This window comes from Postia placenta (genome assembly GCF_002117355.1).
Source record: "Postia placenta MAD-698-R-SB12 unplaced genomic scaffold POSPLAscaffold_12, whole genome shotgun sequence".
NCBI classification, from domain to species: Eukaryota; Fungi; Basidiomycota; class Agaricomycetes; order Polyporales; family Adustoporiaceae; genus Rhodonia; species Rhodonia placenta.
In genome coordinates this window covers 229,675-248,477 of record NW_020169843.1, presented here as the reverse complement: position 1 = coordinate 248,477, position 18,803 = coordinate 229,675, and the positions used below count along the sequence as shown (strand labels likewise).

General features: G+C 53.2%; 7 protein-coding genes and 1 non-coding gene across 8 annotated transcripts; 3 read left to right on the top strand and 5 right to left on the bottom strand.

Annotated features, from left to right (window-relative positions):
* Positions 1–109: 109 nt before the first annotated feature.
* On the top strand, positions 110–1,188 carry POSPLADRAFT_1151114 (hypothetical protein; the record flags this gene model as incomplete). The annotated part of the gene is made up of 6 exons (XM_024486497.1): positions 110–214; positions 270–339; positions 402–510; positions 565–837; positions 891–1,002; positions 1,054–1,188. The coding sequence occupies 6 exons, from the start codon at positions 110–112 to the stop codon at positions 1,186–1,188; spliced, it is 804 nt and encodes a 267-aa protein (XP_024336049.1).
* A 125-nt stretch (positions 1,189–1,313) lies between these two features.
* POSPLADRAFT_1067104 (hypothetical protein) lies at positions 1,314–2,444 on the bottom strand (the record flags this gene model as incomplete). Its single annotated transcript, XM_024482142.1, has 7 exons — positions 2,338–2,444; positions 2,251–2,285; positions 2,050–2,173; positions 1,890–1,991; positions 1,689–1,832; positions 1,521–1,633; positions 1,314–1,470 (listed from the first exon to the last, which is right to left on the bottom strand). Exons 1-7 carry the CDS (start codon positions 2,404–2,406, stop codon positions 1,314–1,316), a joined length of 744 nt encoding a protein of 247 aa, XP_024336048.1. The 5' UTR covers positions 2,407–2,444.
* A 2,591-nt stretch (positions 2,445–5,035) lies between these two features.
* Positions 5,036–7,417, top strand: POSPLADRAFT_1048593 (hypothetical protein; the record flags this gene model as incomplete). Its single annotated transcript, XM_024479556.1, has 6 exons — positions 5,036–5,287; positions 5,346–5,445; positions 5,937–6,139; positions 6,195–6,682; positions 6,836–6,964; positions 7,315–7,417. The coding sequence occupies 6 exons, from the start codon at positions 5,036–5,038 to the stop codon at positions 7,415–7,417; spliced, it is 1,275 nt and encodes a 424-aa protein (XP_024336047.1).
* A 27-nt stretch (positions 7,418–7,444) lies between these two features.
* Positions 7,445–8,638, bottom strand: POSPLADRAFT_1150310 (hypothetical protein; the record flags this gene model as incomplete). Its single annotated transcript, XM_024486401.1, has 5 exons — positions 7,445–7,754; positions 7,807–7,894; positions 7,958–8,023; positions 8,077–8,190; positions 8,242–8,638. 5 exons carry the CDS (start codon positions 8,636–8,638, stop codon positions 7,445–7,447), a joined length of 975 nt encoding a protein of 324 aa, XP_024336046.1.
* A 268-nt stretch (positions 8,639–8,906) lies between these two features.
* Positions 8,907–11,585, top strand: POSPLADRAFT_1150538 (hypothetical protein; the record flags this gene model as incomplete). Its single annotated transcript, XM_024486428.1, has 9 exons — positions 8,907–9,042; positions 9,089–9,931; positions 10,077–10,343; positions 10,400–10,453; positions 10,503–10,592; positions 10,646–10,708; positions 10,767–10,969; positions 11,021–11,226; positions 11,279–11,585. 9 exons carry the CDS (start codon positions 8,907–8,909, stop codon positions 11,583–11,585), a joined length of 2,169 nt encoding a protein of 722 aa, XP_024336045.1.
* A 279-nt stretch (positions 11,586–11,864) lies between these two features.
* Positions 11,865–11,981, bottom strand: POSPLADRAFT_t115. The gene has a single exon. It is a non-coding gene; the product is annotated as a tRNA-Ser (tRNA).
* Positions 11,982–12,257: 276 nt separating this feature from the next.
* On the bottom strand, positions 12,258–14,481 carry POSPLADRAFT_1183936 (hypothetical protein; the record flags this gene model as incomplete). Its single annotated transcript, XM_024489042.1, has 12 exons — positions 14,285–14,481; positions 14,138–14,233; positions 13,887–14,075; positions 13,740–13,833; positions 13,252–13,681; positions 13,189–13,196; positions 13,104–13,136; positions 12,926–13,050; positions 12,775–12,863; positions 12,632–12,721; positions 12,513–12,579; positions 12,258–12,443 (listed from the first exon to the last, which is right to left on the bottom strand). The coding sequence occupies exons 1-12, from the start codon at positions 14,450–14,452 to the stop codon at positions 12,258–12,260; spliced, it is 1,575 nt and encodes a 524-aa protein (XP_024336044.1). The 5' UTR covers positions 14,453–14,481.
* Positions 14,482–14,965: 484 nt separating this feature from the next.
* Positions 14,966–18,549, bottom strand: POSPLADRAFT_1071017 (hypothetical protein; the record flags this gene model as incomplete). The annotated part of the gene is made up of 9 exons (XM_024482420.1): positions 14,966–15,175; positions 15,239–15,324; positions 15,380–15,416; positions 15,475–16,058; positions 16,115–16,961; positions 17,017–17,293; positions 17,350–18,088; positions 18,154–18,304; positions 18,346–18,549. The coding sequence occupies 9 exons, from the start codon at positions 18,547–18,549 to the stop codon at positions 15,062–15,064; spliced, it is 3,039 nt and encodes a 1,012-aa protein (XP_024336043.1). The 3' UTR covers positions 14,966–15,061.
* Between the last annotated feature and the right edge of the window lie 254 nt (positions 18,550–18,803).

Here is an 18,803-nt window from a genome sequence, read left to right as displayed (position 1 = left end):
GGGCGCGTGCAGTCTCCAGCTTCAACGACCCTTCTTCATCGCGCAAGACAAGTCCCTCTCTCTATCTTTGGTTTCCTTGGCTCCTCCTCGAAAGCATACCTGCATCGCGATGGCTCCCCCTCAACTCGTCACTCTATTCAGGCAGCTGCAGCAAGCGTTTACTGCGCGCCCATGCGACTTGCAAAAGTGCGGGACCTTGCTTGCACAACTCAAGGTACTTGAACAATATACACCTGTAGCTGGGATATTTGTCGACTCCGTGATTGCAGATCGGCCTTATTGAAGCGGGCCTTTTGATGCCTTCTGGGGACGAGAATCTCGAGGACCTGGTAATGGCTCGTGAGATGCAGACTTCCCTCGCCCCGGAGGAAACGAAGTTAACGTATGTCTTACGCCATTAGGTGACGTACTCGAAGTCGGCGCGTTCTGGAGTATACGCTCGCGAGATATACCATCTTTCGACCGCTACTTCTCACAACTGCAGACATTCTACAATGATTATAGGTTTGCGTCCTTTCACGCGCCTTCGGCCCTCCGCTGAACTCACTGTACCCTTCACAACAGTTCAGTCCTTCCCCCCTCACCCCGCGAGTACCCCGTGCGCGGTCTCTACCTCATCCGCCTCCTGACCCAGAACCGCATCGCCGACTTCCACACGACCCTTGAATCACTACCTCTTGCCGCAGACTCCCTCACTGCCAACCCCTACATTCAGCACCCAGTCAACCTTGAGCGTTGGCTCATGGAGGGCAGTTACAGCAAAGTTTGGAACGCACGGGAAGAGGCACCAGCAGAGGAGTACAAGTTCTTTGTGGACAGCTTGATGGGAACTATCAGGTATAAGATTATACTGGCGTCGAGTCTGTCTTATATTCATCTTTCGCCAAAAGGAACGAGATTGCGCGTTGTGAAGAGGCAGCGTATGAGAGCTTGCCAATAAAGGACGCTGCCACATTACTGTTTTTCACAAGTCAGTCCGAACTTCTGAGCTTCGCACAACAGGTATGTGGTGTTTATACACGCATTGGGTCATTTTACTAACCATCTACTTAGCGGGGGTGGCAAGTCAACGTGTCTGCAGGAACCATTGCATTCGCAAAGAAGGGCGAGGAGAAGACCGAGATTCCGAGGGAGAAACTCATTCAGACGAATTTGAAGCTAGCGCGAGAACTAGAGCAGATCATTTAGTGACCGCACATCATGACGTTTGCCTATCCTTTTTGTGCTCAACCGGAAGACAGTCAGCATCAGAGTGCGTTTTTTAGGGAATGCTGCAAGTCCATTAACAATACAAATAGCACACGATGTTCCTACTACTCGAAGTTCTCCAGTGCCTCCTTTGCTTTCCGTGATGCCTCTTCAAGCAGATCTTTGGGCACCGGCAGATGCAAGCCGTTTGTCTCGTCGCCGATCCATGACATCTCGAGCTCGAAATCCTTTTCCTTTGCATCATCGTGGACAAGGTAAATTCTGCCAAAGGGTGAGACTAAGAAGATGTATCGAATAGTAGGTCGACATACATTCGCGCCGCTTCGATGACTGCTTCTCGGGTCGAAAGTTCCGCAAGCTTTAGCTTCTCGAGCTCTGTCTTAGCTAGCTGACGACCTTTGCCGATCGCGGCGCCGTGGTAGCCCTATACAACGAGGCAGTTGGGTGAGCACTCCAGCGGTGAAATTAGAAAGACCTACGTAGGCGACACCACTGGGTTCAATGACATACAGGATAGGGCCTGTCTTGTCAACAGCACCCAAAATGGTACTACAGCCGAATGGCCGGACTGACGAGTACAGAGTGTACGCCTGCACGTATAACCCTACCCTATCCACAAGGGACTGAGGGAGGGCGTTAACGACCAGACCGCAGATGTAAAGCAAATGGTTGCAGCTTACCTTGAGACTGATGGGCGAGCGATACGTATCTCCGTAGCTGGCCGCTTCGTCTCTTGCACGATTCGATATATGTCTGCCGTCTGCCAAGAGTCCAGAGGATGCCTGCGGTTGAGGATGCATTTAGCTTCGCCGCGAAGGGTAACCAATGCCTGAAACTTACTAGGCCGATATGCCTGTCTATAGTTTGTATACGTCGGTTGGCCTCCGGCACGAGAAGCTTGGAATGGATCAATTTCTCGACGGCTATCACGATCCCATCCTTGACTCTCAGTCCAATCGCCGTTCTGTTCGACGTAACGGACAGAGAATGCGTAAGCCTGTGAGAAGAGGTCAACGTGTTTAGAATGGGCTTGATGCTCACCCCGAGTTCTCAACGGCCTTGTTGGCGTACTCGACCTACGCAACTTCATGCTAAGCTACATTCCATGACGCGTACCGAGAACAATACCTGGAAGATGCGGCCATCTGGAGAGTAGGTACTGGCTGAAAGATCGTATCCCGTTCCAATAGAAGTCATGTCGGAGGCCTCAGAGAGCTGGTGGACGGGGAAAGCAGGAGTATGTCAAAGGCCCGGCAGTCAGAGGTGCATGTAGGACGCGCAAGCTTGAGCGAGACGCATGCGACGCGTGAGCGTGCGAATGGCGCCCATATTGGGCCATGAGCGCGTCGTTGAATGACCGCGACAAGAACGCGTCTCAGGCTCGGAACTCATATTCCATCTTTCTCGCTTTCTCACTGCCACCGACGATCTCTGTAATCTCATGGAGAAAGATATTGATTGGAATAAGCTACTCCGCGACCACCCCATTTTCACATTGCCAAAACCCACAGAGGCTTACGGCAAGGGCAAGGGATCTTTAGAACTCTCGCTCAATTCTCTGTCGAGGTCCGCGCATACATATGCCCGGAGTGATGGGCCGGCACCATCCAAACGACGCCAGGTTATGGTGATTAACGATAATGAGCTTTTTGTGGCCGTCGGCAGCGAAATACGGATGGCGCCGTTGGCTGAGCCGAAACTTGGCGGGAGTCCCCCCAAGCCATTCAAAGTATGCGAATTCTCGCGTCTCCTACAAACTGACACTGAGCTCAGCTTATTGTCAGATTCTGGAGACCTCGAATATCCAATTTGAGATCCACGAAATTGCTCTAAGCCCTATACCAAGGTTGCTTGCTGTGGCAGGTGCATACGAAGTAGCTGTGGTTGTGTTACCTCGTGCTGGCGTCGCAAAGCCATCGCTTGCCACAATTGAGTGCAAGTACGCTTGTCACTTTGTGCTACCTACATGTTAGGACTGGGCTCATTGTGCTCTACGGCAGGTCAATACCAATTGGACAATATTACCACGCAGGCGAGGATTCTGCGCCAATCGCGAAGATTGACTGGCATCCATGGGGAAACGGTGGTACCACTCTTTTAGTGATGACTACAGATGGGCAGCTGCGGTATGTCGCTCATATTTTGAGACTAGAGAATGTCAATAAACGTGCACAACTTGCAGCGAATACGACATCTCCACTGATGCGGAAGAGCCACAACAGGTCCTCTCCTTCGTACCGCCAAAGAGGAAGAGTGGATTCGCTGCACAGGACGATTCTGAACGGGAGGTTGCGTCATTCACTCTCGGGAAGGGAAGGGCAGATTGGGGCCCCTTGACCATCTACACAATTATGAAAAGTGGCGACATATACGCCATGTGTCCATATATGCCCAAGAACGCGTAAGTCAATAATCTGCATACCGTTTCTCTGAACTGAGTTAGGTCGGCCGTAGTGCTATTCCCTCGTCCTATGTATACGCCTTGGAATGTTTCGTTGCGGCGAAACAGGAATTCCTATCAAGGTCACAAGGGGAAGGCACTTCTTCTAGCGGACTATCGAGCATGTATGAATACCAGCACAAATTTATCACTGCACTTCTCAAGCAGTTGCCTCCGGGGGTCAAGCCAACCTCTGTGTCGCGTTCTGTCCCGATGCATCCACCAGTAATCGTGAAGAATCCTCCCGTGCGGCAAGGTCCCTTCTTGCTGCAACCGTCCCCTTGTGCCCTCGAGGGTAGTGAAGGTGGGGACGCCACGGATATAGTGTATCTGGCGTTCGGCAGCGATGTCGAAGAAGCCATCGAGGGCGAAACTGAACGACTAGGGGTCGTCCTCTCATCCTTCCAAGATGGAAGGGTGGATGTTTATCTTGATGTTGAGAAGGTTGAGGCTTGCTGGGAGCAGAGTCAGGTAAGACTAGCATTATACTGCCCTTGCATGCACGTTCATTGACGCATCTCAGCATCCGGATAGCGACCTCCCGATGCTTGCAGCATACGAGACGATTGATTTGGGGCTCGTGACCATGCTATCGAACGCAAGTGCACCGGGAGGCGATTCTATTCTTCTAGAACTTCTAGAGGACAATCACCCTGTTCTTCTGCTCGACCCTATCCACAATGATGCTGTTTATATTCATCACGCGTTTGGAGTCCACGCTCTACAGCTAGGCCGCCTCCTGCGGAGTCTTGCCCTCGCAATTCACAACGATGCTAGTGAAGGCAGCGATATAGAGTCATCGCTGCAGCATTGTAAGGGCACCGAGGTACAATCGTTGTTCTCAACGTACTCGATTGAGAGAAAGTAAGATTTCTTCACTCCCTGTTTCAGCTGTCCTGGTCTGACCGGGTGTTTAATAGATGCTCGAGTCCGATAGTAGCCGTCGCTATTCCAACCGATATCTATCTGACGTACAGCATGTTCATCCTCACTTCAGCTATGCGAATACAAGTGATTCCTCTCAGTCTCCGATCAGAAACTCCGTACTCGGCGTCACCGGCAAATCCTTCGACACCCGAGAAGACACCTTCGCCAAAGCCTCTCCAGGGATCAAGCGATGACTCCTTGTATGTGGGTCTCCTGGGCAGTGAAGCTTATGTTCCCCCTCCCATCCTATCACAACCCGTCCCTCGATTACCACCTCCCCTATCCCTGACACCTCCGAGCGAGTTCGTGCTCACGCCGGACTCGTTGCGTCGCTTAGGCAAGACGGTCGAGACCTTCATGGGGCATATAGATCAAGTCGATCTAGCTCATAATACCGGTTTCATGCGATTTAAGTTGCAGGTGAATGAATTCACCCGACAACGCGACACCTGCTACAAGATGTCGCAAAGGATCGAACAACTGAAGGGTCCTTGGCTAGCGGTCAGGAAGGCCAAGGTGGAACACTTGCAACAAGCTCAAAAGACGCTTATATCGCGAGCAGATCAGGTGCTACGGTCGTTGATGTACAAAGCATCCCCGGAGCTCAGCGAGACCGAAAACAAGTGGTTCGAAGAACTGAGACGGATGAAGCAAGAAGTCGTCGGCGCAAGCACATATGATCCTCGGTCACTGGCCTTCCGAGCGAAAATGGTAAGGATACCTAAAACGCGCATTGAGTATGCATACTGATCAATGTATATTGCAATAGCTACGCAAGGAGGTAGGCCGCCTGACCCCACAGCTCAAGGAGCTGCAAGAAAGGCACCGACAGTACCAAATGAGGCTAACACGAACTCGGGAGAGCTTGGGTGTGTCCCAGGCGTTTGAACTCGGCAAACGTTCAAATGAGGAGTATGTGACAGTCCTTCTCGCTCCTTCCTTTCGTTAATCTGTATTGCTTGCAGACGTACCAAAATTGATAGCCTCGAGCAAGAAATTCTGCTACTTGCAACAAGACTAGACATGACATTGGGCAAACGACCTTCAGAGTCAACATCATTAACCTCTTCGACACGATCAGATGACTCTTTTTCTGTGTAACACTACGTTGCATCTTGTAGTGTAGTATTAATGATCTGTCCATGCTCTTCGGTTAGGCTAAGTGAATTGAGGTCAAGCGATGAGTGGCAAACCGCGACGTCCCTAATACTGCTAAACTGATATCATGTGACCGCGTCAAGGGTGTCTTGAGGACTCATGGGATCAAAACTCAAAGTACTATCTTGAAGTCATATCCCTCCCTGCGTGGGCGCATATGCCCACTCTGTCACAAAGCAACTCCATATGGATTGGGCTCAAGAGTTTTGCGGCCGACTGGAGGAACAACTTGGCTTAAAAGAATCTATTCCTCCGCCTCCGCCTCCTCCCAACACCCGCCATCATGAATCTGACCCTGAAGAGAAGTTACGCAAGGAAGCCATGCAGTGTCAAAACTGCTTTGTCTCCCGAGCAGACGGAGCAGTTCTACATAGATGCGGTGCTTGCAAAGTCGATTTCTATTGCGTGAGCTACTGGCATGCGTCTCACTTCGCGTCTGACGTTCTCATTTGCACGCCAGAGCAGGAAGTGTCAGAAGGAAGCCTGGCCAATCCATAAGGCCAGGTGCCAGATCAATAAGAAAGCCCAAGGCGGTCGAACCGATCGGCTGAAAATTCTCCGCGATTTCACGCAGAAGCACCGACCCTCTATCTCAGAGGCAGGTCCGCGGGCCCTCGACCTTGCCACGGACCCAACCCGCTGCAAGCGGTACATGCTAGTGATCGACGTCCTTCCGCGCCCCGGCTCCACTCGTGTCGAGACCCTCTTCTATGTCACTGGCATCAGCGTTATGCGGCACGAAGACTTCGCGGCGGAGAAGACGGAAGAGATGCGTTCGCAGCTAAAGTACGCGCACGACATGAACGTGAAGCATGGGTCGCTCGGCGCATTCCTGGTTGCGCTCTCATGCGCGAAGGAAATGATGGCCAACATCGCACCGGTAGGGTTTGGACAAGAAGTGCTGGACCAGACCACCGAGGTTGAGCCTGGTCGACCATGGAAGGAATGGTTGATGACTCGGATGAACGAAGGGATCGTTAGCTAATTCTGGCTACACATTCATCGACTTGATATTCAATAACACTTGTAGCCACAACCATGTCCCTGTACACGTACATGACCATCACTCACACATGTACACGCAATATTCTATCGAAACAGCCTCCTGACGCAGCTCACTGGTGATGAGCCAGCACGCCATCGCCACATCAAAGAGAAAGTATATACCGCCATGAACATGCAGCATAAGACCAAGAAAAAGACTCCAAAGATGATGAACGTTGTAGCGACGTCCGTCATGCTGCCGTCTGTGACGCTTTGCAGCGAATAAGCCGACAACGCGACCATGAAGCCAATCAATGACCACATTAGTAGAGCGGCGGGGAGGCTGAGGAGGATGGAATGGCCAGGCAACCCCAAGACTTGCTTGCGAGCATTATTCATGTATGCGAACTGTTTCGGTACTTTCTTGAGTGAAGACTTCCAACACAGTCAATGGTGACTTACCGTGTGTGAAGAAGATAGGTTGGTGTTGTGTTGGTGCCGCCATACAAAAAACACACCGGTGGTGATGCTGCCTAATGACGCAAAGGCGGACATGATGGCACATACTCTCGCCATCTGATATATATTCCCTACAGACAGCAGACCCACCGTAGCTCTGTGAATTCAAAAGTTAGCGGGTTAGAGGAACGATGGCTGTACAACCCGAAGGCAACACAGCTTACGAAAGCAGTACGGTAGACTATATAATAAAGGAGTATCAGCAAATTACTGCGAGATTAAATAGATGGCACTCACGACTAGGATAAAATCAGAATATTCTTTCGTAAGCTGGTCGGTGTACGTTTGCCAGGCTTGATGCAGGCTAGACAAACGTCCCTGAAACTCACTAGCTCTTTGAACGTTCTCAAGATAGGAGTACGGAATACCAAATAATGGACCATTGATTAGTATCCATAAGCAGTTCCGAGACGTCCTAGATGAGCTTTGCCAGACAAAATGCGGGCGCAACGTGCTTTGGCGATGCATCTCTGTTTGCTGAAATGTGAGCGCGCCATAGCGCTCCGCCCTCCGGAAACTGTCTATAATCCCATAAATTATACGTAATGTCACGTAAAGAGGAAGGACACTTGCAAGTCTCTCTTAGTATCCATGCGATGAACATGTTTGTGGAAACCATGTTTCGGTCTGAGGTGTTATCTAAGCAGACATAGCTAGCTGGTCAGGCCATGATATACGAAATACAGACTGGCTACCCACAGTGTGGTACGTCGAGAATACGTAGGAGTTCCTCACACTCCGCTTTGGTGAACGGGACGGTGCTTTTCGTGCCTTGAGTGAGATTATCTATCCACTTGTAAGAGGTAACCCCAGCGAAAACGACAAAGTAGAACAACTACCAAAATAATAGGACTTGATGATATCCACCGTGTACATGAGCATGTCTTGAGGAACCGAGACGTGGGTAGGATGCTGTGACACAAAATGCCAGTACCGCTGTCGATGGCGTAGCACTGATCATCTTGGCTTTTAGTAGAGTTCTCGAACTGGCATGGATAACTTACCCCGAGATAGCGGAATGTTATGGATAGGTTGGGTTGCAGAAGATAATTCAAAGCCATATCTCGCAGTGCATTGAGTATGGTCAATGACTAAATAGAGAGCGGAATTCGAGTTGAAGCCAGCGATACAAAATTCCTGCCCTCCAGATAAGAGTGAAAGGTTCTCTTTTATGCAAATACTTGTGATTCTCTCTAGAGTTTCAGGGACCCGTATGTCTTCGTCGAAGACAATTTTGTACTCCTCACTCCGGAAATATACCCATCCACGGGGGTGAATGTACATGGTCCATCCTGGGGGAAGACAGCGGTCAGTGGACTGAAGGGCGAGATACGTAGCCTTGGCAGCGGTAGAGTCATTTGAGTTGAAGGAGCTGGCGTTGTCGTTAGAGGACTCGGGCATAGTGTGGACGTCGAACGCGGCTGTGTGCTCGAAGAAGACTCTTTATAACCGATGCTATAATTAATGCATTCGTGAGAGGGATCTAGTAAGCTGTGAGCCTCATGACGGATGGATTGCTCTGACTTCGTTTCAAATTCACAAATTCAGATCGTGGCCACAGACGCGGCGGCACGTCTCACGTGCGCGCGTCGCGTATAGCCGCGAGTCGTCTTCGACCCTCGAGTCGCCTTGTTCATTCCCTTCATACACGCAGCTTAGCGTACCCATCATGAGTTTCTTCTCGCAAAACGCCAACTCAGGGACACAACCAGGTGGATCCACTCTAGGGGCACCACCGACAAATAACGCCACATCAGGTTCCGGTACTACGAATGTATTTGGAGGCCCCTTGTTCGGAGGTGGAGGTTAGTGCGAGAACTGGCCATTCATTTTGTCACTCACAATTTGAAGGTACAGCTGGCTCAACAAGCGGAGGTACACAGCCAAGCACTAGTGGGGGGTCCTTATTAGGAGGAACAACCTCAAGCACTCTTGCTAGTGGTGGTTCGTTCGGCTCATCGAATCCAGCACCAACCCCAGCTTCTGCATTTTTTGGAAATAACAACGCGCCGACACAACCAGCCACTGGGTCTGGTCTTTTCGGAAATAACAGTGCGACGACACAATCGGCCACTGGGTCTGGGCTATTCGGAAATAACAACGCGACCACACAACCAGCCACAGCCACTGGATCTGGTCTTTTCGGAAATAATAGCGCCACGACACAACCGGCCACCGGGTCTGGTCTTTTTGGAAATAACAATGCGACGACACAACCAGCCACCGGGTCTGGTCTTTTTGGTACCCCCTCCAGTGCGACGCCAGCCATCGGGGGTGGCATCTCGGGCAACACAACCTCGACCACACCCGGTGGTGGGCTATTTGGAAACGCTTCCCCTGCTACAGGTAATAGTCTGTTCGGCAACACTGGTTCGGCTACATCTGCACTGGGTGGTGGTCTGCTGGGCAACGCTACTTCTGCCACACCTGCCGCAGGCGCTACCAGTTCGACTACTCCTACGACAGGAGGAGCTTTGTTTGGTACTGCGAACAACACAGCCAATGCCAATGCCACTGCAGCATCGACTGCAACTCCAGGCAGTGGGCTGTTTGGGTCGACTCCTGCTACCTCATCAGGGACGAATGCCTCGAGCGCACCAGGTACGCAGCCCACAACCAATCTATTCGGCGGTTTGGGTGCGAAGCCGGCGGAACAAGCGAGCTCTACAGCCGCTAAACCTGCAACTCTCAATTGTGAGCTCGTCAGCGCAAGCCTCTAAGTATGTTTAAATATTGAATCAATGACAGTATTTGGTCAACCAATTACCTCGGCCACCGCGTCTACAACAAGTATGTATCGTGGTCCCTAGAGAAGGGTTTCGCTAATTATCTTTCGTAGCACCTGCAACAGGCACATCGGGCGGTCTTTTTGGTTCGGTACCCAAGCCTGCAGAGAGCTCCTCCAATACTACCAACTCGACCACGACATCAGCTCCATCTGGAGGGCTCTTCGGTGGCGCTTCGCTAGGAAGCAAGCCGAGTACTCCGGCACCTACTACCACCCTTACGCCGCCCACGCTGCCACCCTTCACACTCGGTGGGAATACCGCGAATACCGCGAATAAGGATGCGCCAGCGTCGAAGGATGCAAGCTCATCTGGCTCTTGTGAGGACATCGCGTATGTCATGTCAGGTTATCATGTTGACCGGTATGCCTATCAGCCATTCCCAACTTCTTCGCGAAGCCCAGCGAGAAAAAAGATGCCCCTGCTACGTGTGGGTGCGATTCATTGTAATGATTCTAGAAGCTGATCTTCAGCGACAGCCGCTCCCAGTACATTGCCGTTCAGTCTCTTTCCGAACAAAGACAAGGACAATGCAGCTGGCTCCACCGAGAAAAAGGATGGTGCACCAGGTATAAGACTCTCGTCGTCGTTCATTTTGCGGCTCTGATAATGCCTCCCGTAGCCCCATCGTCGAGTCTCTCATTTCTTGGGGCCGGTGCTATGAAGGATAGTGACAAGTCGACCGGTGAGTAGGACTTCTGTTTACAGCGCTGGAGGGTCGTCTGACAACATCTGCGTTTTAGGTGCGCAGGCTGGTACATCTAACGCACCGAGCACCAGCGGGCCGCCAATCGCAGTTCCGCCACCATCAATGCTCCGAGGCAAGTCGATCGAGGAAATTGTCAACCGCTGGGCGATGGACCTCGAAGGCCATGTTCGCGAATTCAACAAGTTTGCCGGGGAGATCGCTGTGTGGGACCGTGCTCTTATCGAAAACAGCAACAACGTACGGGTGCCTCGATAGTCGTGTTCTATTTGACTAATTGTTTGCGGGCAGCTGGGGGCGTTATACGCGCATCTCGTGGCGGCGGAGCAAGAACAGAACGATATCGATCAATCCTTGGCTCACATAGAACAGCAGCAGAAAGATCTCGCGGCCACACTCGATGCTTACGAAAGGTCAACAGAAGAGATTCTTGGCGGGCAAGGGGGCAACCTTCGAGCCTTGGACACGGGTCCCGCCGACTCGGAGCGTGATAAGAAGTGTGTGGTCTAGTCCTATTGTCGCCCTCTATGAATTGACCAGTTTCTCCAGCTACATGCTTGCAACCGAGCTACACGGTCATCTCGATGACCTGTCGGGCTCGCTCGCACAGATGATTGATGCAGTGAACGGGCTCGCTCTTTCTTCCGACAATACGACGCAGGACAATGGCGAGGATGCGATGGGTCAAATCGCGCAAATCCTTAACAGCCATCTCGAAAGTCTTGTGTGGATCGATGGTGCAGCACAGGAGGTCGAGTTCAAGGTCAACGATGTAGAAAAGCGTGTACGACTAGCATCGGAAAGCGGGGTTGGAGCTGGACTGAAGAAAGGGTTTGGTGTGAACGGCCAGCGGTGAAACCAGTGTACTTCCTATCGTAGATGCTGGGTCTATGTGCCGTGTATAATATCACTCTTGGACTGTTGCTGTGTATGCCTTACTGTGCTTAGCGCACCTCATTTGGTAAAGATATATCTATGTGTATTGTCAGCTGTAGTGAGGTGCAATTTATACACCCGACGCGTGGTGCGCCACAATTCATGAATGGCGCTCAACCATCCCTTCCTCCCTACCTTCCGTCGCGTAATCACCTCAGAACGGCCTCAACGAGTTCATAACGCAAAAAGTACATTAAAGCGACGCCAGCAGGACTCGAACCTGCGCCCTCGAAGAGGAACAGATAGCGCAGGTTCGAATCCTGCGATTCTAACCCTGAATTCTAATCTGTCGCCGTAACCACTTGGCTATAGCGCCTTGAAGAGATACTGTGAGCCAACAATATGACGGGCCAGGAGTACAGCTCCATGTATTGGAAGTCACTCATGCATTAGTATCCTAATCGTGGTATGTAGCAATATAGTAAGCGGGCTGTAGCATGCAAAGTCGTGTAATTTACGCTGGAGCGTGCAGGACGCGTCGGGTGTCAACGCTGCGAGAGATGTGTGTATATAAAGTTGTCGAAGTCCCTCATGCAAAGGAAACGGTGCTCGTGGGGCGTGGCGTTCGTGGGTGTCAGGCATCGGGGAGGTATCAATGGCGAGTGAGGGAACTGTTCGCGCGTACGCGCTCTCCCGCAAAGTACAGCCAGATGGGGAACGGGATGCCGATCACGATCCCGAGGCCAGCGAGGAGCGAATTCCCACCGCCGAAGCCCAACGCGTCGAACATCTGCTGGCCGAATAGAGGAAATGCGAAACCAAGCATGGAACGAAAAACCTGGAAAAGAGGGTGCGCGTCAGCTTACCGCTGTGGGCATCCTGCGTGAGAGAGGACAGTATCACGTACGGAAGCCGCGGCCAATGCACTTGCAGCATATTGGAATGTGTCTACTAGGTATAGCTGGATGGGTAGGCTGCACGACATAGTCAGTCCGTGTAACGCAGCCCGTGCGGGAAATTGCTCACAAACTGGTCATCATTCCGAAACCGAAAATGGCTGTACCGATGATGGGCATAATCCAGTGGACCTGCGCCTGTGCTGACCAGCCGTACCAGCTATATGTACAATGTCAGTCCAGATATCCATGCACATGCACCAGAACACTCACAACAGCCCGATGGGCACGAACAACGAGCCCAGAATGAGTGCGGGAATACGCATTTCGGGCTTGCCTACGCCGCCGTTACGCTCCGCGAGCTGCATTCGCGAATAGTCCGGTAAATATGTAATTAATGCTCGCACGGATGCCTGACGCGCACCTTCTTATATACGGTATCGGCGACACCAGCTCCGACAACGGTAGCCGACATGAAGCCCAGCCCAAGCCCGATGTAGGCCAGACCACTGATGCCAGTGCTGAAGTGGTAGATATCCGTGAAGAGCTCTGTAGGGAACTCGTCAGCCGTATTGCAGACACAAAAAGAAAATGTCACGTACGAGGGAAGGTCGTGAACATCAAATAGTAGATCCCTGCAGTTAAACGTGAGCTACAATCTTCATAACGCACAGAAACAGCACAAACCGTATATCCTGTAATACGCCGTCAGCGACACTCTTCGCACGCGAAAAGAACAGAATTACTCACAAGGCCATGTACAAGCTGAGTAAGAAGCAGACGTAGCTGCGCGTGAGCAAAATGAACGGCCGACTAATGTCTACCCAGACGCGGTGTGCTGCGCTGCCGTGCTCCTTGAGCAGATGCGGGTGTGCCTTCGCCGCCTTCTCCGGGTCCCCGGATTGCTCCGCGAGGCGCAGGCGGATAACTGGGGCGTATGTCTCGCGCAATAAGGGAATGCCAATGACCGCGGCGACGGCGCACAGCGCGGCAATAACGATGAAGATCCATTTGATGCCAATTGTCTCTGTGATAAAGCCGCCCGCTATGGGCCCGACGACTGGTCCGATGAGCGGGCCGAGCGAGAAGACGGCCATAGCGGATGCGCGATCCCGTTCGGAGAAGAGGTCGCTGACGGTGCCACCTCCACAGGCAATCGGCGCACTGCCCACGAACCCAGCTACGGAAAGAAATGACGGTGAGGACGTCTCGACACGGGAGGGAGCACGAGGACACACCTAATAATCGCAATCCAATCAGCTGCCCGACATTCTTGGAGTATCCACAGCCGACGTTGAAGCAGAGGAACATGAGGTTACAGACATGGTATATCTGCACATTCAACCGTGAGGGCGACCTCAAGCACGACGCTGTTCATGACGCACCCATGTGCGCCCATACATTTCCGATAGAGGGCCCCATAACAGCGGCCCGAGAGCGAAGGTAAGCAGGAAGATACTCAGAGTCAATGCTACGACGGTGGCACTAGTGATGTCGTATTTTATTGCAATCTCAGGCAGACCAGGAGCCATCATGGAACTGGCAAGGGGAGTGACGAATGTGTACAGTGAGACCTGGCCGTGCACAGAAGATGTTGAGATATGAATACCGTCGTGGATACATGATGTGCACGTACGATGCCGGTCATTGTCCATTTCTTCTTGAAGGACCAGTTGCGAGGATTGGCGGGGTCATGTGCCCAGTCGTCTTCCTCATTCTCTAGTGCTTCCTCCTGGATAGACTGTGAGTAGGCGCGCTAATCATCCTGGCGCTGAGAGCAAACCTTCTTGTCCTCAGGGATGGCAGACTCGCCCTCTCCTCCTTTCAGCTCAGTTGGATACTGAGGCACGCCCAACGCCTCGTGGTTCTTGGAGCTGGGCGCCGCGACATCAGCGGCGGTCTTGACGCTCGATGCCCTGGTTTCCGAGGCTGCATGCTCGTTGTCGGACATGACGGTAGAGCACAGAGACAGGGAGTAGGGGACGCCGACGATGTGAGATCAGGGCAAGGCCATACTTGATATACTTAAACGGAGCAGCTGCCCGCTGACGAGAGAGCGAGAAGTAACCGGCCCAATTTGTCGCTCAGATCCTATTTAAGCGCCCACTATATGCTTATCCCCCCATTTCAAATTCATTACTGGATGCACGGCACGATGTGCTCAGAATGGTGCACATCCCCGACAAGCAAGAGTTTTGAGCAGGAAACATGGCCGGACAGTGGGAATGGCTGGGGGCATTGCGAAGCGTGTGTATGCGTCCGAGAGGCACGGCGCTGTGTGCACAGTGAGTCAATTTCTATGACATTCCTGAGCCCGTCTGTCAATGTCCACCAGACAGCCCCACGTGGTGCATAGATCAGGATCCTCGATCACTGGTGGCAGCTTGTTCATTCTCTGTGCCGTCCCTTCGAACATTGTGCCTTCCGAAATAGTGCATGGGAGGTGGCAGGTACAGACCGCATTGGAGCGCCACAGATGGCTCAATGACTAGTGTCGCGCAACATTCACAGCTTGACAGACTTACACAGGCAGATATGGAGCACATGATACAACAACTGACTACACGACACTGTACCGACCAGCTGTAGCCGTCGGATTACGCATCTCAGCCTGCAGAGCGGCAGCAGACGCCTCGACGAGCAGACGTTTGATCTCCCGCACGGCCTGCTCGACCTGCACATTCCAGCATGTTGTCAGTGCCAGGCGCCACAAACGGGAAGCCAAGGGAACACGCACTCTCCACTCCTCATTAGACTCAATGAGAAGATGCAGCTTGGGCGGGCCTTCCGGCGGAGGCTCCTTGCTCGGTTCGTAGTAAATGCCTGTCAAGCGTGTCAGTGCCTCGCTAGCCAAGCACAACCTCCCACGGCGACTCACCCTTGTTGGTAACTGATGCACCAGTCATGTCGATGAGCTAATTGGCGACGGATCAGTAATCAAGCTCGCAATCTTAGCGACTTCAGGCGGCGCACCTGCACCATCGTCTCCTTGTTCGTGACCCGCCACCTCGCCTTCTGCGGGTAGTCGTTGATCGGTATGATCGCATGGAACTCGGTCGCGTCCACCGCGCCCTTCTTCCCCGTGAGCTCCTCGTGCTGCAGTTGCGACTGTGCGACGAGCTTGTGCGCCCGCAGCTGCGCATTCAGCTTCGCGACGACGCTCAGCGCCTGCTTGTGCGCTGCGGTGTCCTTACCCGCCCGGGCGGCGGCCTCCTCCGCCACGCGCAGCGAGTTCTGGATCTTCTCCTCCTCCTTCGCCTGGGCGAGGCGGCGTGCTGCCGCGGCAGCCCCAGCAACGCCGAGAAGGCCCTTGGACGAGTCTGGTGCGGGGCCGCGCTTGACCTCGACCTTGAACGAGCCGAACGTCATATCGTCGGTCACCGGGGCCGCCTTTGCAGGCTCGTCAACGGCGGCCTTCTCCTCTTCTGGCTCGCCGTACGCCTTGCGTTCTGCCTTCTCCTTGGCATCGCGCTCCTGATCGAGCCTGTCAAGCCCCTTGCCACCAAATCCAGAGCCGGCGATCTTAGCCTTGCCGGACTTGACCTTCTCGAGGAAGCCTGTGATGACGCAAACCGATAAGAATATGGTGCAAACTGTGGGAAAGCGGGCTTACCATTGGCCAAATCTTCCAGCTCCTTCGGGACGTTAGCATTACTTGCCTTCAGAGCTCGATAGATATCGACAGAATACCTGTCCTGCTCCGGGGTAATGAACGTGACACACGTCCCCTTGTTGCCGGCACGACCTGTCCGGCCCGCACGATGGACATAGTCCTCCATGTGGTTTGGGGCGTCATGGTTGATGACCAGCTTGAGCTGCTTGACATCCAGGCCTCTTGCGGCAACAGAGGTCGCGATGACAATCGGGACAACGCCCGACTTGAAGTCCGCGATCGTCGAGTCACGGTCCACCTGGTCTTTGCCGCCATGAAGGGACATGCATAGGTACCCCTTGCGGAGCAACTCGCGCAAAAGATCATCCGCAGCCTCTTGGCGGTCGACGAATATTAGCGTCCTCGACTCCGGGTCCTCATTGTACGTCTGGCCCAGGATCTCGAGGAGGCGGTTGAACTTCGACTCCTCATCCCGCACCTCAACAATCTGGTCGATCTCCGGCGCTACAACGGACCTACCGCCAACTGTGATCTCAAGGGGCTTCCGCAGAATCTTCCGCGCAAGCGAGTCCATCTGCCTCGGGAACGTTGCAGAGAAGAGAACTGTCTGGCGGTCTGGCCGAATGTTATTGACTATTTTCATGACTTGAGGTTCGAAGCCCATGTCGAACATCCGATCGGCTTCGTCGAGGACGAGGTACGTAACGCGCTTGAGGTTGGTAACACGGCCGGAATTCGCGGTCAGCAAGTCGATCATTCGTCCCGGGGTGCACACAATAATCTCAGCGCCCTTCTTCATTTCGGCAATCTGGTCCTTGATCGGAGAACCCCCGTACGCGCATACAGCCTGCGAAACGACCGTCAATGGACGTTCCAGTATCACGATATCAGAATGGACTCACTCGCAGGCCCAAGACGCGTAAAAACGGCTTACATTCCCGATGAATTTGCACAGCCAGTTCTCGTGTCGGGGTCATGACCACGGCGACAGGTCCCTCCATCTGCTCTAATGGCCGCTGGTCCTTTATGTGCCGGAACATAGGGAGGAGGAAGGCAATCGTCTTTCCGGAACCCGTCTTCGCTACACCAATAACATCTCGCCCGGACATGATGGCGGGAATGGCTTGCGCCTGAATCGGCGTAGGCCCTGCATAGCCAAGCTTCTTAATGACTTCTAGACTACATAACCGATTTTGTTAACATGATTGTATGCAACCTTGACGCACACGACGCACCAGCTCGCTGGGAGACCAAAGTGGCTCCATTTTGTGACAGGACGAGGACAGTCGACGCCACGGATCTTGATCCCGTCTAGCTCTAAGCGAAGGAGATCCGCTTCCTCGTCGGTCATTGCAGCGATATCCGGGGGTGCAGTGTAAAACTCCTTGCGGAAGGGCTCGTAGGCAATGCGCGAGTGGTCGATGGCAGCAAGGTCTTTCTTCTTCGCCTTCTTAGCGGCTAAGGCCAAGATATCTTCTGGGTTGAGCTCGGTTGCATCTAGTTCATCAAGCTCAGGACCGTCAACATCCTCAGGGCCATCGTCCAGAGTCCCGCTGTCAAGGCGGACACGACTGTCGTTGGCCTTCAACTTCTTGAGGTCCTCAATGTTGACCTTCTTTACTTCCTCCTTCACGCCAGACATGAAAGCATCGAGAGGATCGACATCATCCTCGTCTTCCACTATGACGTCCTTCACCTTTGCCTGGGGCGTCGCGCCGGATGCATCCTCTTCGTCATCGTCAACCTCGAGATTACCCACGGTTGCCAGTGGATCCATAGTCATGTCGACCTCGGGCAGGTCCAACATCTCGAGCTTGCGCTTCGTCTCAACGGCGTCGTCCAGAGCACTCAGCTTGGATGTCTTGAGCAGATCTGGCTTCAAAGGCAAGCCCTTCAGCCCCAGGCCGCCGAGTGCAGATCGGTTGAGGTGCACAGTCGTTTTTGCGGGTACCGCGGCAGCGGTAGCAGCAGGAACTGGGGCAATACCGATCAAGTGGTGTGAAATCCCGAATTTCTGCGAGCGTAACGGCAGTACGCACCTGGAACAGACTTCCCGGCGAGGGCCATTGCCTTGGCCTTGGCCTCATCTAACGCCTTCTTCGCCTCGCGCTCCTTCTTCCATGCCTCTAACTTTGCTCTCTTTGACTTCAGCTTCTCATCCTCAACAGGCGGTGTCTCGCCCTTTTTCTCCTGCGCAGGGACCGCTCGCGACGGAGACTGTTGCCTTTCACGGTCCCTTCGCTCTCGTGAGCGAGACCGCCGACGGTCACGGTCGTCTCTGCGGTCGTCCCGATAGTCCCGCCGTCTGTCATCACGGTACCGGTCGTCGCGGTATCGGTCTCTGTCTCTGTCTCGTTCACGGTGGCTATCCCGGTCTCTATCCCTATCCCGGTCTCTGTCGTCGTCGTACCTCGACCTAGTGGGCCTTTGGGCATGGCGCCTGGTCGGCGACGGAGACCGCGGTGAAGAGCGGTGGGAAGGTCTTACCCTCTTATTTGGAGAGTCCGGCGAATACGACCTGTCTCTTCGCGCCATTATCGCTGAGGTTCTGGAATGAGATGGGCGTGGACGCTGTCTCGAGCGTCGACGAAGGTGCGGGAAGGTGAAGGTGCTGATGAAAGAGCCTGGGCGCGTGTGTTGGCAGGTGTTTGTCCATTGCCCTGTATGGTATCGTGGCACCGATCGTATA